Genomic DNA, 20,922 nt, shown 5'->3' with positions numbered 1-20,922 from the left:
TTATACAAAATCAAGATGCAAATAAAAATTTTTTCCTTGAATGTTTCAATTTTAATACCATAACTTAAGTGTTGCACAAAAAATGTAGTAATGTATTCAATTAATATGTTGACTATAATTGTATATGTTTTATAGTGTTAATGCCGGCCTTTTGCTTAATATTTCTTTGTTTTGCCACCGTTAGAAATGTTTGTCAACATATAGATGGGTATTTTTTGCAAAAATAATAATAGTAATAATAAATTTTTTTCTGTATTGTTTCAGCAAATTGGCTCACTGGAAATCAATACAAAAAATTCAATGGGGTTTGCGTTCCTTTCAAAAAAAAAAAAAAAAAAAAAAAAAAAAAAAAAAAAANAAAACAAAAAAATTAAGATCAGAAATTAAAACATGCATTTATTTTTTGGAAGATTTTTATTGCTTTCATAATAGCCTAAAAATCTGTACATATTTATAATACTTCACATATGGAAACAAAATAAAAAAAAAACTTATAAATACTGAAGAGTTTGAAAAGTATACATAATTAGTAGATATTATTTTTATGCTTCATTTTGCTAGAAACGTTCTTTAGAAATAAATAAATAAATAAATAAAATGTATGAATAAAAATGACAGAACAAAAGCACACATTACAAATTTAAGTTCTCTCTTTACAACAAGTATTTAGAATAAAATTAAATATTATTAGTTTAAGTAAAGTATTAAGTAAGAAAATCCTTCTCAATCTTTATTAAACAGATAATAAAACTTTGGAATAACAGACTTACGACTAATTTACATTTCAATATAACAAATTACAATATATTATTTTGACAAGAATCAAGCATGTAGACATCAACATGATATAAATTTCAAATTGCACATTATTAACAAGGCATCTGCTAAAATGAGAGTTTCCAAGTTCATGACTTGTGCAAACAACTTTCCATGGCTTACAAGTGACTAATTTTTCAGATAATTTGCTTATTTTTGCTGACAAGGGGAGGGAGTCTTAAAAAACAGTAAAAAATATGCATATGAAATATTTGAACAACCTCAGCATTTTTCAAAATATATTATAATATTTAGAAGTAAAATTAAAAACTACAACAGGGCAAACTTTTCAATAGCGCATGTTGCTCTAGACAACATATCAAAAACATTTTAAATAAGGAAATGGGCAAAATAACACTAATAACTAAATAGATCAAAACAGATGGAGAATTGAATGTAATGTAATATGGTTAAACATAGTGAATCAATAAAAATCGAGCTAATAAATAAATAAATAATTTAAATAAATTGCAGCTTATTTTAAACTACATTTGAAAAAAAGGAAGAAAAAAGATTTAAAAATAACACTAGACAATTATATTGAAATGGTTTGAAAAACAAATGCAACAATGTTAAACCAATAGCTACTGCAACAAATTGAAGGAAATTGCACTTATAAATAAATATATTTTGAACTAACAATATCAGAAAAAAGTTAATTGAGAATGTAATAGTGCTCTTCTGTGATGGATCAATCAAAATTGCGCTACTAAATAAATACTTATATAAAATACGAAAAATTTCTAAAAATATTTTTTTAAAAAAATAAGCAGAATAAAATTTAATAACACGTGACAACTCATTATATTAAAATGAATAGGAAAACGAACGAAATTACTCTACAATGGGGGCAGGGGTAACATTATTATTTTGTACAACAGACAGGAAAAAAAAATCAGTTTTAGCAGGATTAAGTTTTCCAACACACAAAATCCATAATGAATAGGCAATAACTATAATTTTGCAGTTTTTATCATTCAAAACAGGACTATCTATGACAAATTTTGACCATTGGTGAAATCCATAACTTTCTATGATTTTAAAGGTATGCGGATACCCTGTAATAAATAGGTAGCAACTCAATAATTGCAATGAAAAACCAGATTTACCCTGTTACATAGAAAACCAATAATAAGAAATAGATAATTTTAATTCACAAACATAAAATTGTAACCATTCAATAGTAGAAACAAGAAGTACATTTTAACAACTTATTATTTCTTAAACTTTTTATTAATTATAATATAACAGGAAAATTGACAATTTTTGGAAACATTTTAAACAGAAATAGTACAATAAGAGATCATAAATTTTATCTACAACTTATATTTTCTACTTCAAACAAATTTTACACAAAATATTAACTTTCATCATAAAAAAATTGTAATAAGATTATAAGAAAAAAATTTACTAAATACTTCAGGATCATTAACAACCTATTTCAATGAGTATAATTATAAATGGGAATATCAGATCTATGTTTGCATTCAGAACACTAGCAGTGATTAATCATGCTTCTGTACATGAAATATCAATAACCCATTTCAAAGGCACATAACAGAAAATGCAGATTTGATGATAATGTACTCAGAATATTTACAAGTGTGGTGTGAGGAAAATTTCAGCGGGAAAAAATATTGCTGCAGGGTATAAAAGTGTACATGATTCTGAACTATTGCATAAAAAATAGCATTTTCAGAAGAATAAATTTATTAAAAAAATTTTTGTCTTTACAAATATATCAGCATATAAAAATATCAATTTTAATTATTATGAATTGAAGTTGTTAAAAAGGAATCTGAAGCTGATGGGCCAATAGAAAACTATGCCCATATAAGAAATGTAATACAGAATATAATTATAAAAAAATTCAGATCTATTGCACATTTCTTTGTAAAAAATGTTCAATTAAGAAAAAAACAAAAAATACAAAATGTTTTTATGCTCAATACCTTAAAAAGATTGGATACATTACTTTTAAAGCATTTTTAACTAACATTAAATAATAATAATTTCATGTGCAGTAGATTACATAATTATTTAAATACAAAAATACAATGTAAAAATGAAATGTGGGTCATTCCATATCATTTCAAACAGTTTTTTACAGATCCTGTGGCAGAATCGTAGCGACAATGTTGCAGAACGTTACATAGTTCTTGCAGAAATATTTTTTTTTTGAAAAGTAAAAAAAATTTTCTACAGAAATTTACACGTAATATTTGAATCGTGCATTTAGATAATAACTTTTTGACGAGATCAATTTACACCAATATTATCATAATTTACGCCGATACCAGCGTTTTTAGCAGTTATTGATTTTCACATGGATTTTAAATACCCAGCTATATTTCAAACAATGTGGAAAATTTGCATCGTGCATTTGAGTATTTACTTTTTAAGGCAATAATTCTATGGAATTTTTCGCAGTTATTGCAATGCTATTGATTTCTCCATAGTTTTTAAATCTGATATTTTTTATAGGATATTATTTATAACAACAACCTAATTTCGAAACGAAACACGCACTTAAGGAGTCAATCTTTTTTCGGCAATTGCTACTACGGATTTCATGACTTTTTTAATTGTGATGCTTATTTACAAAATGTGAAGAAGGAAATAATTTGTGCGTCCCCCCAACAAAATGCCAGAATATCACCCATAATATTATAATAAAAAATTATTACATGTTCAATTAAAAAAATATATATAATTTATCTTTTGTATACACAGTCCTTTTGTTATTTTAAATTAGTAACGTATATTTTTGTTATTATTAAAAGTATCTTGCAGAAAGATCTTAGTGCTAGAGAGTTTTGTCGCAGATAGCTCGAAAAAATTCTGATTACAGGGGTTATAGAGTAACTCAGACTTAACTAAAGATTTGAACTAACTAAACATTTTAATTTTAGCCAAAGATAAAATTCAAAAACAAGATATATTTGCTCTAAAATATTTCTCAGAATGTCACAGTAAGATCAGGAGAAGTTTATGTTTCTCACAATCTAAAAGATTGTTCCATAATTGATGATTGTAGTTAATTAATACAATACCATTTCAGACAAAAAATAAAGTGAAAACATTTTTAACAGTAATGAAAAAATCTTCCAAAATCTATTCATTGTTGAAGCATAAATAATGTGACGATGATAATAATCTGAATTAATTTGAATATTCATATTTATTTCAGAAGATTGTGTCACAATAACTTAATCAGTTTAAAAAAAAACTGCCATATAAAGGTAATAATTCTAAAAATTTGTAAGTCAATTTAATTTACAACATTTTTAGCTTACATAAAGCACAATGAGTTCAAAATTGTATTGAAATACTCTGCATTGAACTACCTAAAAAAACAGTTCTTCATAATTGTTTTATAAAGTGAAGAAGTAAATGTAATTTTAAGTTTTCTCAAGTAATATAAAAGTAATAAAAAGGAATAAAAGGTTTTAAAAAGGAATAATAACAAAAACATAGAGCTTTAAATTATATTGAGATTAACCTTAAAAACAGTGTTCACAACTGCCAGTCAAACAAGTGAATGAAAATTTTGAAACGTAAAACACATATTTTCATTTAGATTACATTTACAGAAACGCATAACATTTACAGAAAATTAAAATATTGATTGGTATGATTATTTCCCTTTTCTATAACAATTTCATTCAGATTACATTTACAGAAACACATAACATTTACAGAAAATTAAAATATTGATCGGTATGATTATTTCCCTTTTCTATAACAATTTCATTCAGACTACATTTACAGAAACACATAACATTTACAGAAAATTAAAATATTGATTGGTATGATTATTTCCCTTTTCTATAACAATTGCAGTTGGTTCACTGTAGATTTTGTTTTGGGGTCATTTTTCAATTCTATTTAAGTGAATAAACAGTATTATTTAAAAAAAAAACATGATATAAAAAAATATTATGCAATTTATAACAACTACTCAATTAACTCAATTTATAATAGAATAAAATGGTCAGATAGCGAACTTGTTATATTAAAAATTAAATTTTAATTGCTTTATATTACCTTTGCAGGCTGACTGTTTTCTTAACACCTTGTAGTATAGAAACAATGTTCAACAAAAATGAGTTATGTGAAGAAATAACACAGATTTTCTTACATCTTTTACAGGAGCATAAATATATTAAAAGCAATGGTGGGAGATAAGTGTTTTATTTTAGTTTATTTGAAGTGGAATGACCCAATGAGATCTGCCAAAGTAAGAAAGAATAAAAACTGCTTGAAAAAGAATGGCAGATTATAAGTATAAAAAAATTGCTACCTGCTGAAGTACTTGCTTCAAAGTACTAACTCAGGCAGCTTTTACTACAAGACTAGATAACAATTACTGAAGTTTAAGTAACAATATAATTTGCAATTAACAATGTAATAAACTTGAGAATCTATATGGACACACCACTCACTAAAAAATTCAAAATATAATTAACTTGAGCACCACAGTTTGAAAGCTGGAGTGAATCTGATGAATAAATTTTCCTTCAGTTTTCATAAATGTATCAAAAGTACATATAAATGTATGTATAAAAAACAAGCCTTTCTCTTCACATGGTATGGTATGGTTGAAAAGGAGAAATCTGCCACACGCAGGTACTAGGGTAGATAATGTATTCATTTTCACTTTGATAATTTGCTGATAACCCGAATAAGAGCTTTGTTTTCGTTACTTAATCGCTCATTGTCAGCCTTAAGTTTTTCAATTTGCTGTAAAAGAAAATTGCTCATTTAAATATGTACATTCAAAATGAAAGAAAAATTATTAAGAATTTATTTCTTTGAAAAATTGCATTCGAAAATTAAATAAAAATTATGCATGACAAAGAAAAAGTAGCTTGGCATTTCACTTTATTCACAAAAGCAGCCCTTAATAAATTAACCGTTGCTCAACAAACATACTTAAAAATATTTAAAAAATAATGAAAAAATATGGTAGTGTTACAAATGATTAATCTATAGTTAAAAATACAAATGTATAATAAGCAACTAATTTAGAGCTTTGTTAAACATAAATTATAAATAAAAAAAAGTAACCACAAAGTAGTTACAGGCAAATTTGTTAAATTACATTTTAACAATGAGATAGTTACAAGAACATCAGGAGAGCACCATACACAAATTCAACTGTCATGTAACGAGCAGTTTCTATATCAATCATGCACATTCCTAATAAAAGTAATTTACCTATTTGGATAATTTGCACACCATTCGTGACAGTGCTCGATTTTCAGCTTTAAGCTTTTCATTTTCAGTCTTTAATTTTGAAACATTCTGTAAGAAAATTATTGTGCAGTGTTTGAAGCTATAGTAGAAATATTACCAAACAGGAACACATCAGACAATGATAATTCCTTGTCTCATTGAAAGTAATTAGCACTAGTCTATGCTTCGAAACAGACAATACACGACCATTTTAAGCTACAAAGAGCATAAACAATGCTAAGCACTGCAACAGCAACAACACCTATACAATCTGAAAATTGCCCAAAAAGCAGCAGCAGTAATAAGCCAACAATTAGTAAAAGTAAAAAAAAAAAGCCTTCAGTATTACATTGTTTGTAAATGAAGATCAAATTTCAAAATCATTTAGAATGAATTAAACTGTAGAGCAGAATACAAGCTTGCAATGAAGATAGAAACCTAAGCACTTTATCTGTTAAAAAGCGTTTCTTTTTTTAAAGAATAAAAGAAACAAATCACTAGAAACAGTTAAAATTTCTTAGAAAAAAATATGTCTAATAGAGCCTTTTAACAACATTTCCATTTAATATTTAAATCTATAAAAGCAATGAACTTTTACCAATGATCCATGCCACTTTGAAGAAACTAAAGAATTTGCCGTGAATTTCAGAAATCTGTTACAAACAGAAAAATGGCCCTTTTGATATTCAAACATAAAAAGGAAAATTTCCTATTGTGTTTTCATAGTGAATAAAACGACAAAAAAAACTAAACAGATTTAAAAATAAAGAAAAATCCATGTGTTCAGAGATTGTACTAATAAGAAGCATATACATATCACTTTTATGTGCATACCAAATTTATTTTTGACAAGGATAAAGTGCAAAGCAAATAAACTTATTCTATAAATTAAGCTTAAAATAGGTTATATTCCACATGGCATTTTAAAAAGGTTACTTTCAAACAAAAGTTATACTAAAGCTTTGTTTAGTAAGAGCTTTTCTAAGCAAGATAAAACATAAGAAACAAATAATAACAATAGCAAACCTAAATAATCAAAGTAATAGAGTGTAAATTCTCAAGAGAAAAAAATTATGAAGAAATTTAAACCTCTAATAGAGATGATTACCAAAACTTTTTTTAAAACTGTTTTATAAAGCAATTGGGCATTTATATTTCATTCAAATCTGATTAAAACTAAAAACATGCTTATTACCACCGAATCTAAATCTTACAGGTCTTAATCTTATTCTAGTAATGATAGATTCCTTAAGCAAAAATAATATTTTTCAGCATGCTTATCTTTCTTCACAAGTTTTGATTGTCATATTGAGAAAGAAAATATGGCAATCGATGTGTACAGTTAATTTTTAAAAAACTTTAGCATTATAAAAAATATGTTTTTAATGCATTATAATTCATATTTAGCTCTTATTAAAACATCTGGTAAGTCAAAGTTAATTTTAAAATAAAGAATTTTAATAAAATATTTTAAAGTCAAAATGTTTATTTTCACTAATCCCTTTTTTTTGTCCCATGGTATCTATTGTATTTTCATCGATTTTATGTAGGATTAGATAGAGATAAAATAAATAAAGATGATTGAGATTGTTATTTTTTAATTTAAATTGTTTAAAAATGTTTATAAATTATAGTTATTTTAAGAATAAAAAATAACAAGCTTAGCATTACTTGATATAAGGCAGAGTAGTAAACAACATAAAAACAGTCAATTTTTATGTTTTCACATAAACATTGCATCCAATTTAAATACACAAATTAAATTCAATACCATTTAAAAGAATAAATTAAAAAATTCTTCAGAATATTAGAACATAATTGTAAACTGCATTTTGATCACTCTAATTTGAAACTAACTTTCACAATGCCTGATGGAAAATCTCTTACGTTTCAATTCAACTGAAAGACGTCAAAAATGACAAATCTATCAAAGACGGGTAGTTCGCCTGGCCCCGAGACATTCTAATCCAACAAAGTGTTTGTGTTATTTTGTTATGATGATCTGGTAGTAATAATGAAACAAAATATACTTATTCATTCTTTAATTTTATTGATTTAATTCCTCTGATTTATCGGACTGCACTATACGTTGTGCAAATTGAGAAATAATATCAAAAAAATTTGTGTTAAAAAGGTAACTAAATCAAAGCAACTAATATAAAAATTTAATAACCTTCTCTTTCCTTGTTTTATTTTTTCAAACAAAATAAGTATGTAAAATATTACCTTTCCTAAACTTAGGAATAATCCAAGAGTTCTATTGTTTTATATGTGCATATTAAACTTTTCTCTTACATGGAAAGTTTATCAGAATATTTTAATATCTTCAACAAATTTGTTTACTATATGTCTTAAACTGAAGCTATTATCAAATATAAAATTTTTGTTAAAGAAACACATTTAATACAGACAGTAATTTATTTGATAACCAAGAGAATTTCAGTTAAAATTTTATCAATACACATTTTGTAATTTTTATTATTATGAATTCATAAACAAAAGATGATTGAAGAAGTAAGTGCAGATGCTTATTTGTTATTAATATGCATGCTGATAATTTATCTGAGTTCCTAGATCTATAAAATCTATCCTACTTAATAATTCTTGGTTTAGCGTTATTTAGTTGTTAATAATTTATTTGCGTTATTTAGTTGTTAATAACTTAGAACTTGTTTAGAGTAAAATGTTTTTGTAAATTCCATATTTTACTGCATTTAACTGTTGCTTCCAGATATTCAGGTTATATAACAAAATATGCTCTACAATTTATGAATTTTGAAATAAAAATAGTAATCTAATAACAAAATACTATGTCCAATTTTTTTCATTATTTTTTTTCATTTATTTACGTAGAAAAGTTGGTTTTGCATCAAGGACTTACCAAAGTCTTAATATAAAACATGTTCGACAATTTCAGAAATACAGTAATTGATTTTTTAAACTTATATGTTCATTAAAAATATTCGCATGATGTATAAATTTCTTTGGCTGTTAAATTTTATTTTTCTTAATTTTTACTGTAGAGTTAGTTGTAAAATTTTTTGTTATAACTAACTATGGTACAGAATTTAGTTTAACTTGAATATATAGGATATGAATTATTTTGATGCCACGTTTTATGAAGTCAAAACTGATCCTTGAGTGCATTTCAAAATGTGTCAAATTCAACTGTTTCTGTCTTTTAATAAACATATCTTAAAAGTATGTTTGTTTATAAAATATTTATGTAGATCTTATGTTGAGTTAATTTTATTCACTTCATAAAATTTTTTTTTTATTTTATGTTAATTATCTTATTCTGTGCACACTGTTCCAAAAAAATTAGTTAAGGTATTTGATAATATTGAAAAGAATTTTAGTTATGCAATTATGTTTAGTTGATATATATTTAGAAATAGACTGGAAAATGTAGTTACATTCTTTGGCATCTTGATGATTGTAGTTGGCGCGAATAGGTACTTATACTGAAAAATTTAAAATGGTAACTTTCTGGGTTTATCATAATTCATTTTACTTGGTATTTTTTGTTTTAGATTTAATGTTAGACATTTTAACAGCTAATGACCTACAGGTCTAAAAAAACCTTGGTTAAACTAATTAAAAAAAAAATTTCTGTCTTATTTTTTTGTGAACTTATTTCATTACAGACAAACTGCTGTTTCTGGATGTAAACTTATTAAGAGAATTTATGAAACTTAACTGCTTGGTAATTTATGCTTTTGTGATGGTGGGATTAAAAAATTTCCATACACAATAGCAGAAATTTGTTGACTTATTTTAATACACATAATGAAATCCAGTATATAATTTTTGCCTATATCCGAAGTTGCATAGACTGTGTTTTATTGTTAGGTAATAGTGTTTAAAATTTATTAAAATTTGAGTAATTATTCATAAAGTTATCAATTTTTGCATATTTTGCAATTATTTTTTATTAATTATGATTTATTGGTTTATTTATTGTAATGTATTAAATGAATTGTACATTTAGTTGATGGCTTGTTTTATGTGTGTATAAAAAATTCATAAATATCATGATCAAACTTTAAATTGGCTTTATTGTATGTAAAATTCACACTTACAAATAAAATACTAATTTTCATAAATAAATAATATTAAGCATGAAAACTCAAAACAAATCTTAGATAATATGCCAAAGGTATTTCTCAATAGATATTTTTTTATACAGATTTCATTATTTATGTTACCTAATGTAAATTTATGAATTAAAAATAATCTTAAGAATTTATAGTTGTTAATTTTCAAAAAATTAAAAAAAAAAAAAAGAACAACTTTACAGTTTTTCTAATATTCAGTACTCAAAATCATGAAAAAAATTCACAAGCACTTCCAAATGCATTTATAGTTTCTGTGTATTTATTTTAAAAAATGAATCTGGAAAATTTTCAATAGAATTTTCATTTTCATATTTTGATAGCTTAATACTATTTCACTTGGGATTTACTAATAAATTTGAGTTAAGAAATTAGCTCTTTTAATTTTATTGTTAAATAATATATTTTTTTTAAAAGACAAATAATGAAAATCGAAATTAATATTTAAAATTACTAAAAAATACATACCATTGGTATTAAAATATTACTAAGGAAAATCTAACTAAGAAAAATCAGTAAAAAAGATAAAAATATAGAGAAAAAAATAATCATCAGTCTTTGATTCAAGCTTTAATACACGAGATGCCATTAATGTATAATTTTCTTGTTTACTTACTGTACAAAATATCTGATTGGATAAAAATATTTTGACATCATAGTAGATTGTAGGGAGAAATGGATAAAAAAAAATCCCTGTCTTCAACGTAAGATTCGAGCCAAGGGTTTCACTTGAATAGCTATTTAAGGCAAGAAGAGTAATGTCCTGAATTTATGACAGCCATAGCTGGCGAGTGGCGTGTCTTAAGTCATTCAGTTGAATTCCAGCCTAGAATTTCAAGATTTAATTCTAACATTTATGACTCCCACCTACTATCTAAGCAAGACCTGCATGCAACTGTGAAACAATTTCAGTCTTTTTTATGCTTTTACTATTTTAAAAAAGTTTATTTTTTATCTAGTCTTCGTTTTAAAATTAACGCCTGTCGCACACAATAAGTAAAGTATTATGCTTGATTACTATAAGGAAAAAATACTTCCCTGCCATTTTAAAGCAATGAACAGGAAAAAGAAAACAAGATAAAGAATCTTCTAGAAGCCAAGTTTTTAAATGCAAACATTGTTTTATTACTTTCATTCAGAAATGCTTCATAGTGCACCTAATATGTTCCAAAAAAAAAAAAAAAAAAAAAAAAAAAAAAAAAAACACCCGTCATTTAGAAAAAGTAAATGAAAAGATTATCTTTCTTTAGAAAATTTTGAATTTGTTTTGCAAGTTTTTAGCACTCCCTATTTGTCAAACTAGTCACAGATGTGAGAAGAATACAGGTGAGATTTCGCACTTGTCTTCATCAGTTTAGCTTTTTAATCTAAATAAATCACTACTGTAGAAGTATCAAGTTAAGAAGTATGAAAAAATAACCAAACATAGTAGGGTGCAAATTCTCATTAACTGCATGAAACATTTTATTAATAAAGTTTTATTTTTAATGTCAATATTTCATTTGACCTTTTTAGGGGATGGACAAAAGAATGGAAACACATCTATACTATTATATTTTCTTCATATTTCTCAAGAAATACTTAAAGAATCTTTTTATAACTTCAGAAACATTTAGATCATGCAATTTCTCCTACTTATCAATGAAATTCAAAGCTTTCAGAGGTTTGAAGGATCAACAATAAATTACAAACAGAAAATAGCGTTTTTGAACACCCTTTGTCAAAAAATGTAGCAATAAATTTATAACTTGTAACAATTACTTTGGTTATTATATGGAATAATTGCCCACAATTTTGTAAGCCTAGTTTAAATATTTATGGAGATATAAGCATTTTTACAAAAATTAAATTTTTTACAAAAGCGTTTTTTTGCTATAACTTTAAAAATATTTAATAACATTAAACAAAATTTTGAAAGCAATTCAAAATTAATTCCAAAATTTTGGCTTTAAAATTTCAAAAAAAGAAGTTGAACACTGTGCAATATATAAGTAATTAAAGAAGTACTTTTATACTGTGCATATGCAAAAAAAATTTCATACTTTTGTAGTGACTCTTATTTAGCAACTAATGAAAAAAGTCCAATTTGAATACCTTAAAAATTTAAAAAGTTTCAAGCAATTTTCTAAGTAGTTTCGCACTTTAAAAAAAAACTCAAAAAGATAAGGAGTTTTCTACAAATATTATTTTGTATTATAAGACAAAATTCACAACTAAATATGATTGTATAAGGAAAGAAAATTTGCCCAAAAAAAAGACACTTTTATGGAAGATCATTCCCAACAATGCCAGTATCATTTTTAATAAATCTTGTTAATAGCACAAATAAAGTATATGGAAAACCCCTCATCATTTTGAGCTTTCTTTGTAAAAGTACGAAAACTACTTAGAAAATTGCTTAAAAACTTTTTAGATTTTTAAAATATTGAAATCGGACTTTTTTTTATTAGTTGCTAAATATGATTCACCATAAAATAAAGAAAAAACAGATTTAAATTTTTTCCATGCATGCGCTGTATAAAAGGACTATTTTAATTACTCATATCTTGCACAGTTTTAAACAACTTTTTATCAAATTTTACAGCAATAATTTAGCAATTAATTTTAAATTGCTTCAAAAGTTTTTTAATTTTATTGAATATTTTTAAAGACAAAAAAATTAGTTTTTTTTTTATAAAAATGTCGCCGTAAATGTTTAAGCTAGGTTTATGAAATTTTGTGCAATTATTACATAGAATAACGAAAATTAAAGATCAAAAAATATGTTAGTATAGAAGTGTTTCCATTATTTTGTCCAACCCCTGTACCTGACAATATTTCGTATTTACTGATAGTTTAGTACTGCTAAGCAGAAACCAAAATGCATTCCTGATCTGCCTACATGCTCAAAAGAAATCGGCTTACATGTTAAAGTTCTAAAACATATATAATAAAAACAGAAAATAATGAAAAATACCAAAATATCAATTATCGTAACTATGAAAAAAATTACTATGGAAGAATAATATAATTAAAATGCCTGGAATAGCTAGTTACATAAACTAATAAGATTCTAGGAATTAAAACAAGGATAGCTGCTGGAAACAGATGTTATTATTCTTTACAAAAAATTTTAAGACAGTATACATTAAATTTCAAATTTTTATTTATAGAGCAATAATTAAACCAATAGGATCTAAGACATGGACTCCAAAGGAAAATTTTATGGAAGATTTTCAGTGACATTTGTGAAAATGGGCATTGGAAGATCAGAACAAATAAAGAGATTTATGGCAAATATAAGAGACCAGGCATAGTAACAAGGATATGCATAAAAAGAATCCAAAGGCTTGGACATGTCCTAAGAAAAGACTCAGAAAAAGATTATTAGAAGAAAAACTGGGAGGGTTGAGATCCAAAGGAAGACCTAGAACAAATGGAAGGAGCAAACTGAAGAGGATGCAAAGATGACGTAAACGCAAAGATAGAAGATATATTTTCCTATATCCTGGCTAGAAATTATTTTAAAAGGTTGGTTATACTAGAATTTCAGAATAATTTCTTTTCTTTTGGGGTAAAGGGTCCTGAATATGTAAAAATGATAAGATTAATGTGCAGCGGAAAAGTCTAGTATTGACCGTTTCAAATTTTTGTGTAGCTTTTCCCAATTCACTGCTTAATGCCAAGTGATAGAGTGGCTCTTTAAATTTATAGTTTTGTCTATGACACCCAGATGTATCTTTTTTCTTCCTGTTTCTTTATATTTATGTCTTGGATGATTAAAACTAGTTATTTTATGAAGTACATTTGCTCAGGAAAGTATTTTGTTTCAGTTATTTATTATTATACAGAATTTACACTTAAATTTTCGAGCAAAACAAGCTTAACTTTTAGACTAGTAAAAACAGTATGTTCACATTTTAAAATTACTAGTGGGATAAAAGTTGCTTTGAAAGATAGCTTAGAACAAGAAAAATTATACACGTATCAATAATTGTATAGAAATACTAAATATGGTCTAACTAACAATATCTAAATAGAAAATATATACATACATTGCAATGCTTTTAGTTTTGTTACTTGTAATGAAAGTAAAAATCATGTACGTTTGCTTATACTTTCTTACTTATAAAATTTAGTACTTTTAGTAGCTTTTTAGTTACTTTTTTCATTGAAAAAGTACAAGTATTTGTAGCAAAAATGTAACATATTGAAAAATATTTCTTTAATACATATTCAATATGACATATCTATATTGCAAATTGAAAAATTAATATAATTCAAAATTTGAAAAATTCGTTCATTAATGAAAGATAACTCTTAATTCAGTTCAGGCATATGAATACAATTTTTATATTTAATTAATTTTTTAAAACAAAAGTTATAATATTAATCGAGTTTGTCTCACAAATAAATTCATTACTTGTTGGCAATTACCAAAATTTCTAAAGATTTGGAATTTAAAACAAAAATTAAGATAAATTTAAAAAATTTTTTGCTTATGCAAACTTTGAATTTTGATTTCTTGTTCTCTATTTCAATGAATTATTTAAAATTTTTCTACATTTAAATTAAATTTATACATTTAAATAAAATTTATAACACTTAAATTAAAATGCAATATATTTTCAATTAAATTTTTTATACTTTGTTCCTTCATTTGTTTATATTCATGGTTATTTTGAATTTTTGATTTCTTCAAAAAGTACATTAAAATCAGAACTTTTTTATTTATACTTTTTGCTCGTTACTTTTCAAAATTAAAATTTTAACATTTCACTTGTCACTATTGCTTTAAGTATTTGCACTTTTACTTGTTACATTTAAAAAATAATGTTCCCATGTCTGTATATAGTTAAAAAAAAGATTATCTATAGTCAGGAGGTTAACATTGTAAGTTGAAAAATTAATCTAAAAGTAATATATTAATCTTAATTTTGAGTAAAAAGGTATTGGCCAATCAAATGTAAACACCTTATTAAGGTTTTTATAAATTTGACCAATATTTTTAACAGTATACGTTAAAAACATATACTGTTAAAGATATAGCATCGTCCAAAATAATCAAATTCATAAAAAAATTTAAAAACAAAAAAATTTTGCTTTAAAACTTTTTTTTGTGTTGAAATGTCAGTCCTTGTAGCTTAATGCTCTTTCAAATCTTTTAAAACCTCCGGAACCATTGGTGCTGGCATTCTGAAATTAGGACATCAACTACAAGGAGCAATTTTAGTCCCCTATCCGAAGAATTATTTAAAAATTTCCATTAGTCCATTTTTAAGAGCTGTTTGAAAAATGATTTCTTCAGCATAAGGCTTTATTATAAATAAAATTGCAGACGATTTTGTTTAAGATTTTATTGCGTATTCATAAAATGTTTACTTATTTTTACAAGCTCAGTTATTAATTTGAATGGCTGGCAGATCAATGCTACGAAATTGAATTAGTATTCCTAAAGTTATCAGAAAACACATGTTTGTTTTGCTTATGGCTGTGTTTCTAAAACGTGCTTCCATAGAATTAAAATATTATAAATCAACAGTAATTGAAATAAAGAAAATATGTTTTGTACTAAAAACAATGCCAATAGAGAAAAAGGTACTGATTCATGAAGAGGAACTGCAAACTAATCACCATATATTATTGGCCCCAATAATGCTTAATTACAATTGGTAATTAGTACTTCTGGTATTTTGGTTATTGCTGAAATTTTTAACAGGTACAAAACATAATATAGGTACTCCTGTACTATGGTAATAGGTTTTTCATAGTGGATCAAAATGGATATGTACAGGAGAAAATTGCTTGATTGCGGCTATTATTTTTTTCTGTTTAATTTATCATTTCATATTGATCACTTTTAGTCAGTGTTTCAATAAGTTATAATTGACAGTAAAATTGGTGTTTTCTTATAATTTTTCCCCCTTGACTAATAAAATTTTTTAAAACAGTAATATTTCATTATGGCTTCACAAAGAAAACTAATGGGCTTTGAAATGACGACTTTCAGATTTAAAAAAGGCTGCAAATTTTTATTACGCCAAGGGCACCCAATATGCTAGTTACACAACCGTGAATTTCTTGTGGGGGTTAAACTTGGGTTTGACTTTAAAAAATCAACTAAAACCTTAAAACTATAAACAGCACCAGATAGAATTGCATATTTAAAATACTTAAGGTACTGTCAGCATCACACACAAAAACATGAATAAAATCATGCATTTTGAAAACCAAAATAATTAATTATATCGAAAGAATTGTAATAATTATTATTCATTTCTCACAATCGACATATAATTAAACAAACTAGAAATAAGTTGTTGATAAAACCAAGCAAAATTAATTAAACATAAAATAAGTAACATGCAAAAGAAATTAACAACATATTTACCTTAACTTCTTCTTCCATTTCAGATATTTTTCTTTCTAGACTTCTTCGTTCCTACAGTATGATTAGAAACAGTATTTTAGTAACTTTACATATAATGTACCTTACACAGTACAATAAGATTAAGGATTTTAAAAAATACTTTTGCTTACTAAAAATTTTATTAAAAATATCTAATGTTTTATTATATAGATAAACGGCATCATGTAATGACTAAGTGGTCATTGTTTGGATCAGACTAACCAACTTAACAACATTTGTCTGACATTTCTTCAAAATTATAGAAAAAGATTTTTGGGTGAAAAAAATTACTTATGAATAATTGTAGAAAAAAGTTGTTTACTTGTTAGCAATATTTTATTTTGACTAGTAAAAAATACATTTTAAGACTAATTCGAAATTTTTAAATTATTAGATTTATTAACATAAAGTTTTTTTGACTTGTTCTACAAATTTTAACAAAGTTGTTTTGTTATGTCTTAATTTAAAAACTATGCTTCACCATTAATCTAACAAATGTGATCACTTTATTATAATGCAACAAATTGATAAATGAGTTTAAAATAACAATGTTTTCAACAGTAAACAATATCATTTGAACAAAAATAGTTTTTTTACAGCATTTTATTAGTTTGAAAAAAAAAAACAGGACTTAGTTAAAATTTATGTTTATTCAGATAATAAATTAGTGAATAAAGTAGGATAAAATATTATAAGCTTCCTTTCTGAACCTACCTTTTTCTCAATTTCACTCAGTGAAGACTTTGAAGTATTATTCTAAAAATAAATCATGTTATTGAAAATCAATTTGAAAGTTGAAAAAAAAAACATTGAAAGAACTTTAAATTACTATTTATAATTATTAGCATCAATATAATTTGGTGATGAGCAAGTTTGGTCATTCAAATTTAATTTTACTCCCAAATAAAATAATTAAATTCATATAAATTTAATAAATAAAATTAATATTAAAGAAAAAAAAGATTAAATTAGTATAACAAATTTAGATTATCCAATTCAGCATTTGCACCAGCAATAAAACGAACTTATGCGACATCTATTCTCCAATCCAAAGCATGAGTCAGTTGCTTTTGCCACATTTAAGCTATCTGGCAAAGTGCATGAGTTTTTAGGATGAATGTTGGATTTGTCAGTGTTTCCCCCCAGTTTCGATTCGATTTCATATTTTTTTTGGGCCAGGTGCAGGCACAAATCAGTTATTTAGCGTAAATTATTTATTAATTTTGAGGAATAGTTCATTTTCTTTCATCTTTTGTATTTTGCTTCCGCCAACAATGTTTGTTAACAGAAAGATGTGTCGGCAATACAGTGTCACATACTTGAAGTTTGGATTTGTTCAATCACCGTTAAACTCTCAACGACATATATGTTTACTTTGTAACGAAGTTTTATCTAATGAGGTAATGAAACTGTCCTATTTGCAAAAAATTCATCCTGACAAACCAAATAAAGATTTGTCATTTTTCGCGAACAGCAAGGACAAGTTTCTGAAGGCACCTTCTGTCTCAGGTTTTCCAGCAAGCTCATCGCAAAATGCTACGAATTTTTCATACCATCAGAGAAAAATTTATACTGCTGGTTGTCAAAGAAGTTTTAGAAACAGTTTCACACCACCCAGCCCCATTCAATGTAATCAAAAATATCCTATTAAGCAACAATACAGTGTGGCAACCAATTAATAAGATAGCTGAAGACGTTGAAGTTTCCTTAGGCAAACTTTTAATAACCAATGAATTTTCCCTTCAAATTTATGAGTCAACCTTGTAAGTAATGAGGCCTTGCTGTTGGCCTACGTCCAGTTTTTCAAGGAAGAAAAAATATTTCAAGAAATGCTTTTTGCAAGAAGCTTGATTGAAGATACCAAACGTGAATCTATTTTTAAAACTGTCAAAGATTATTTTAAAGAGAAAAGTTTAATTTACTATTTATTAAAAATTCTGCAACTCGAAGTAAATAGTTTATTTTTCTCATGTATTTTCATTCTCCGTATTAAATGAACTGAGAAAATATGACAGATGCTTAAAAAATTTGCCTAAAACGAACATTACTGCAACTGCATTTCAAAAACTATATTTACTTATGAAAGGGAACTCCGTTCCACTAGGAAAATGAAAATTAACCACAAAATCCATAAAATAGCCTGTAATATCTATTCAACGTTCTTTTGACGAGTTGAGGCAAAGAAGGGTTTGGTTAGCATCATTCTTGCCAGTTGATACTTTATTAAATACAAGTTCAAGGTAAATGATCGTTGCTCACTTTTTCTTCACTTAGATCCTCGTTGTGCTTTTATTTCGCTTTTTTGTGTACATTGAATTTTATCCGATTCATTGATTACTTTTGAAATGTGCCCCCCCCCTTTTCTTCCATTTTCATACTTCAGCGATTTTTATGCATTTTGCTTTTTTACTGAATCATTAGTTAACTATTTTATTCCAGCGATTTAGTTGAATTTTTCACTGAATAATTTGAACAGAATAAAGTTTTTTCTTTTCCTTTTCCCTCTATTTGTATTTCAATAATTTGATAAGGAAAAATGTTTCCTTTTAACTGAATTTTTTATATTGTGTTTTTTTTTTTTGTAGATATGTTCGCTGTTTGGATATATTTTGCGTTTCAACTGAAGAAAAGTTGTGTTAAAACTGTTATCTTTATTATTTTTTTTTTCATATTTCATTTTTTTTAATATATTTTGCATTTTAACTGAATTATTCCATTAAAAATGTGTGTTTTTTTTTTGCCACATCCTCGAACTGCCCACGATTTGGATATACTTTCAATTTTAACTGAAGGAATTGATCTGAAATACATTTTTTCCTCTTTCCTTTTTTTTTTCTTTAGCAATGTAGTTGAACTTTCTATTTTAACTGAATAATTAAATTACTATTAGGTTTTCTTTTATATTTAATTTTTGTATTTCAGGGAATTTAATACATTATGCACTTTAACTAAATTTAATCGTTTAGAGCTACGTTTTTCTTCCTGCAATTTGAATGTATTTTGCATATTAACTAAATTATTAGTTAAGACCTACTTTTTCTTTTTTTGTTCTGATTTTGTAGTTTGGAGATTTAGTTATATATTTTGCATGTTAACTGGATTATTAATTTACAACTAGTTTTCTTTTCTCACTTTCATTTATAAAATTCAGTAATCTGGATATATTTCCAGATTGAAGGTACTGATATAATAAGTTTTAATAGAATAAGCGGAAACTAAAATTCAGAAACAAGGATAGTCATAAAAAAATTGTGTACCAATTACACATTTGCAAAAAGGAATCATTTGAAGAGCTGAGTGGGTAAATGTAGGTGCAATTAGTGTAGCATGCTTTCACTTTATTTAAGTAACTTATCTTCATTAGTATGGATTATGCTTATATTTTTAATTTAAATTAGATTAATAAAATAGTAGCAGCCTGATAAAAACATAGACATAGAATATTTCCTTGTGATGATGAGGCAAAAATATTTAATGCATCAAAAAAAAAAAGATATTAAAAATGTTTGTAATTGTATAATTAAAGAATAAATCATCATTGCTTTTATTCGTGTTCTCTTATAATTTTTAGAAATCTTACTTAATTTTAAGAAATCTCACACTGTTTTAAGAAAAAAGTGAAAAATTCTCCATTTTTTTTTTCCTGTGATGAAAACCCTGACTCTTAAACTTGTATCAAGAAAAAATTAGGACACAAAGTAAATTAAAAAAAAGTTGTTTAACTTCAGTGTTGCTGGAATGATTCTTTGTTAATACTATTTGAATTAATGCTCAAATAGAATAATAATTACTTGTGACATTTTCTGCAGTTGTTTTTTTGTTTTTTCAAGCTCTTCTTCTGTCTTTTTTAAATTTTCTTTTAAGCAGTCATTCTCCTTCTTGACTTCTTCATAAAGCTACAAAAAGAAAAAATTGTAAATAACTCAAAACTATGAAACATGTAGTAATAATTAACAATGCACCCATAGTTAAAAACAGATATTGATAAAAATAAGAAAATCATTGAACAATATATAATTCTATTTAAAAAAATTATGAAGCTGATGCATATATTCTAGCTAAAAATATTTAAATATTAGAAGGACTTCAACAAACTTTGTTACTCTTATTCTTTAAAAAGCTAGTTATGTGTAAATCATTATTTTACACATAGCTGATATTATATTCAGTAATGTTACCTAAGAGGTAAAAATGTGAATAATTTTTAAGACTTTCGAATTAAAGCATATGTTTTAAATATAATATAAAGATAAGTCTAATTATGCATAGTTAGAAAAGTGTTTGCAAGAAGTTTTTTTATGTTTTTAAACAATTGGATTTGGCACAAAACTAAGCATCACTTATTACATTGCCATCAAAAGTCCC

The 20,922-nt window shown here is 25.5% G+C and overlaps 1 protein-coding gene across 6 annotated transcripts in view; it reads right to left on the bottom strand.

Annotated features, from left to right (window-relative positions):
* Nucleotides 1-395: 395 nt before the first annotated feature.
* Nucleotides 396-20,922, bottom strand: part of LOC107455797 (protein phosphatase 1 regulatory subunit 12B) — a 173,510-nt gene continuing 152,983 nt past the window's right edge. For 3 of the 6 annotated variants that reach the window (XM_071187598.1, XM_071187602.1, XM_071187604.1), the window contains 4 exons: nucleotides 20,349-20,453; nucleotides 17,272-17,313; nucleotides 16,540-16,590; nucleotides 396-5,559 (listed from right to left, as the gene is read on the bottom strand). In XM_071187598.1, the coding sequence (XP_071043699.1) occupies nucleotides 5,473-5,559; nucleotides 16,540-16,590; nucleotides 17,272-17,313; nucleotides 20,349-20,453 (285 nt within the window). In that variant the 3' untranslated portion in view covers nucleotides 396-5,472. Of the gene's footprint in view, nucleotides 5,560-6,036; nucleotides 6,124-16,539; nucleotides 16,591-17,271; nucleotides 17,314-20,348; nucleotides 20,454-20,922 lie in introns of all 6 variants that reach the window. The other 3 variants (XM_071187599.1, XM_071187601.1, XM_071187600.1) reach the window with 3 other exon arrangements.

Source organism: Parasteatoda tepidariorum, chromosome X1, assembly GCF_043381705.1.
Source record: "Parasteatoda tepidariorum isolate YZ-2023 chromosome X1, CAS_Ptep_4.0, whole genome shotgun sequence".
In the NCBI taxonomy this organism is placed as follows: Eukaryota; Metazoa; Arthropoda; class Arachnida; order Araneae; family Theridiidae; genus Parasteatoda; species Parasteatoda tepidariorum.
The sequence above is the reverse complement of the archived record's forward strand: the minus strand, read 5'-3'. Positions and strand labels throughout refer to the sequence as shown.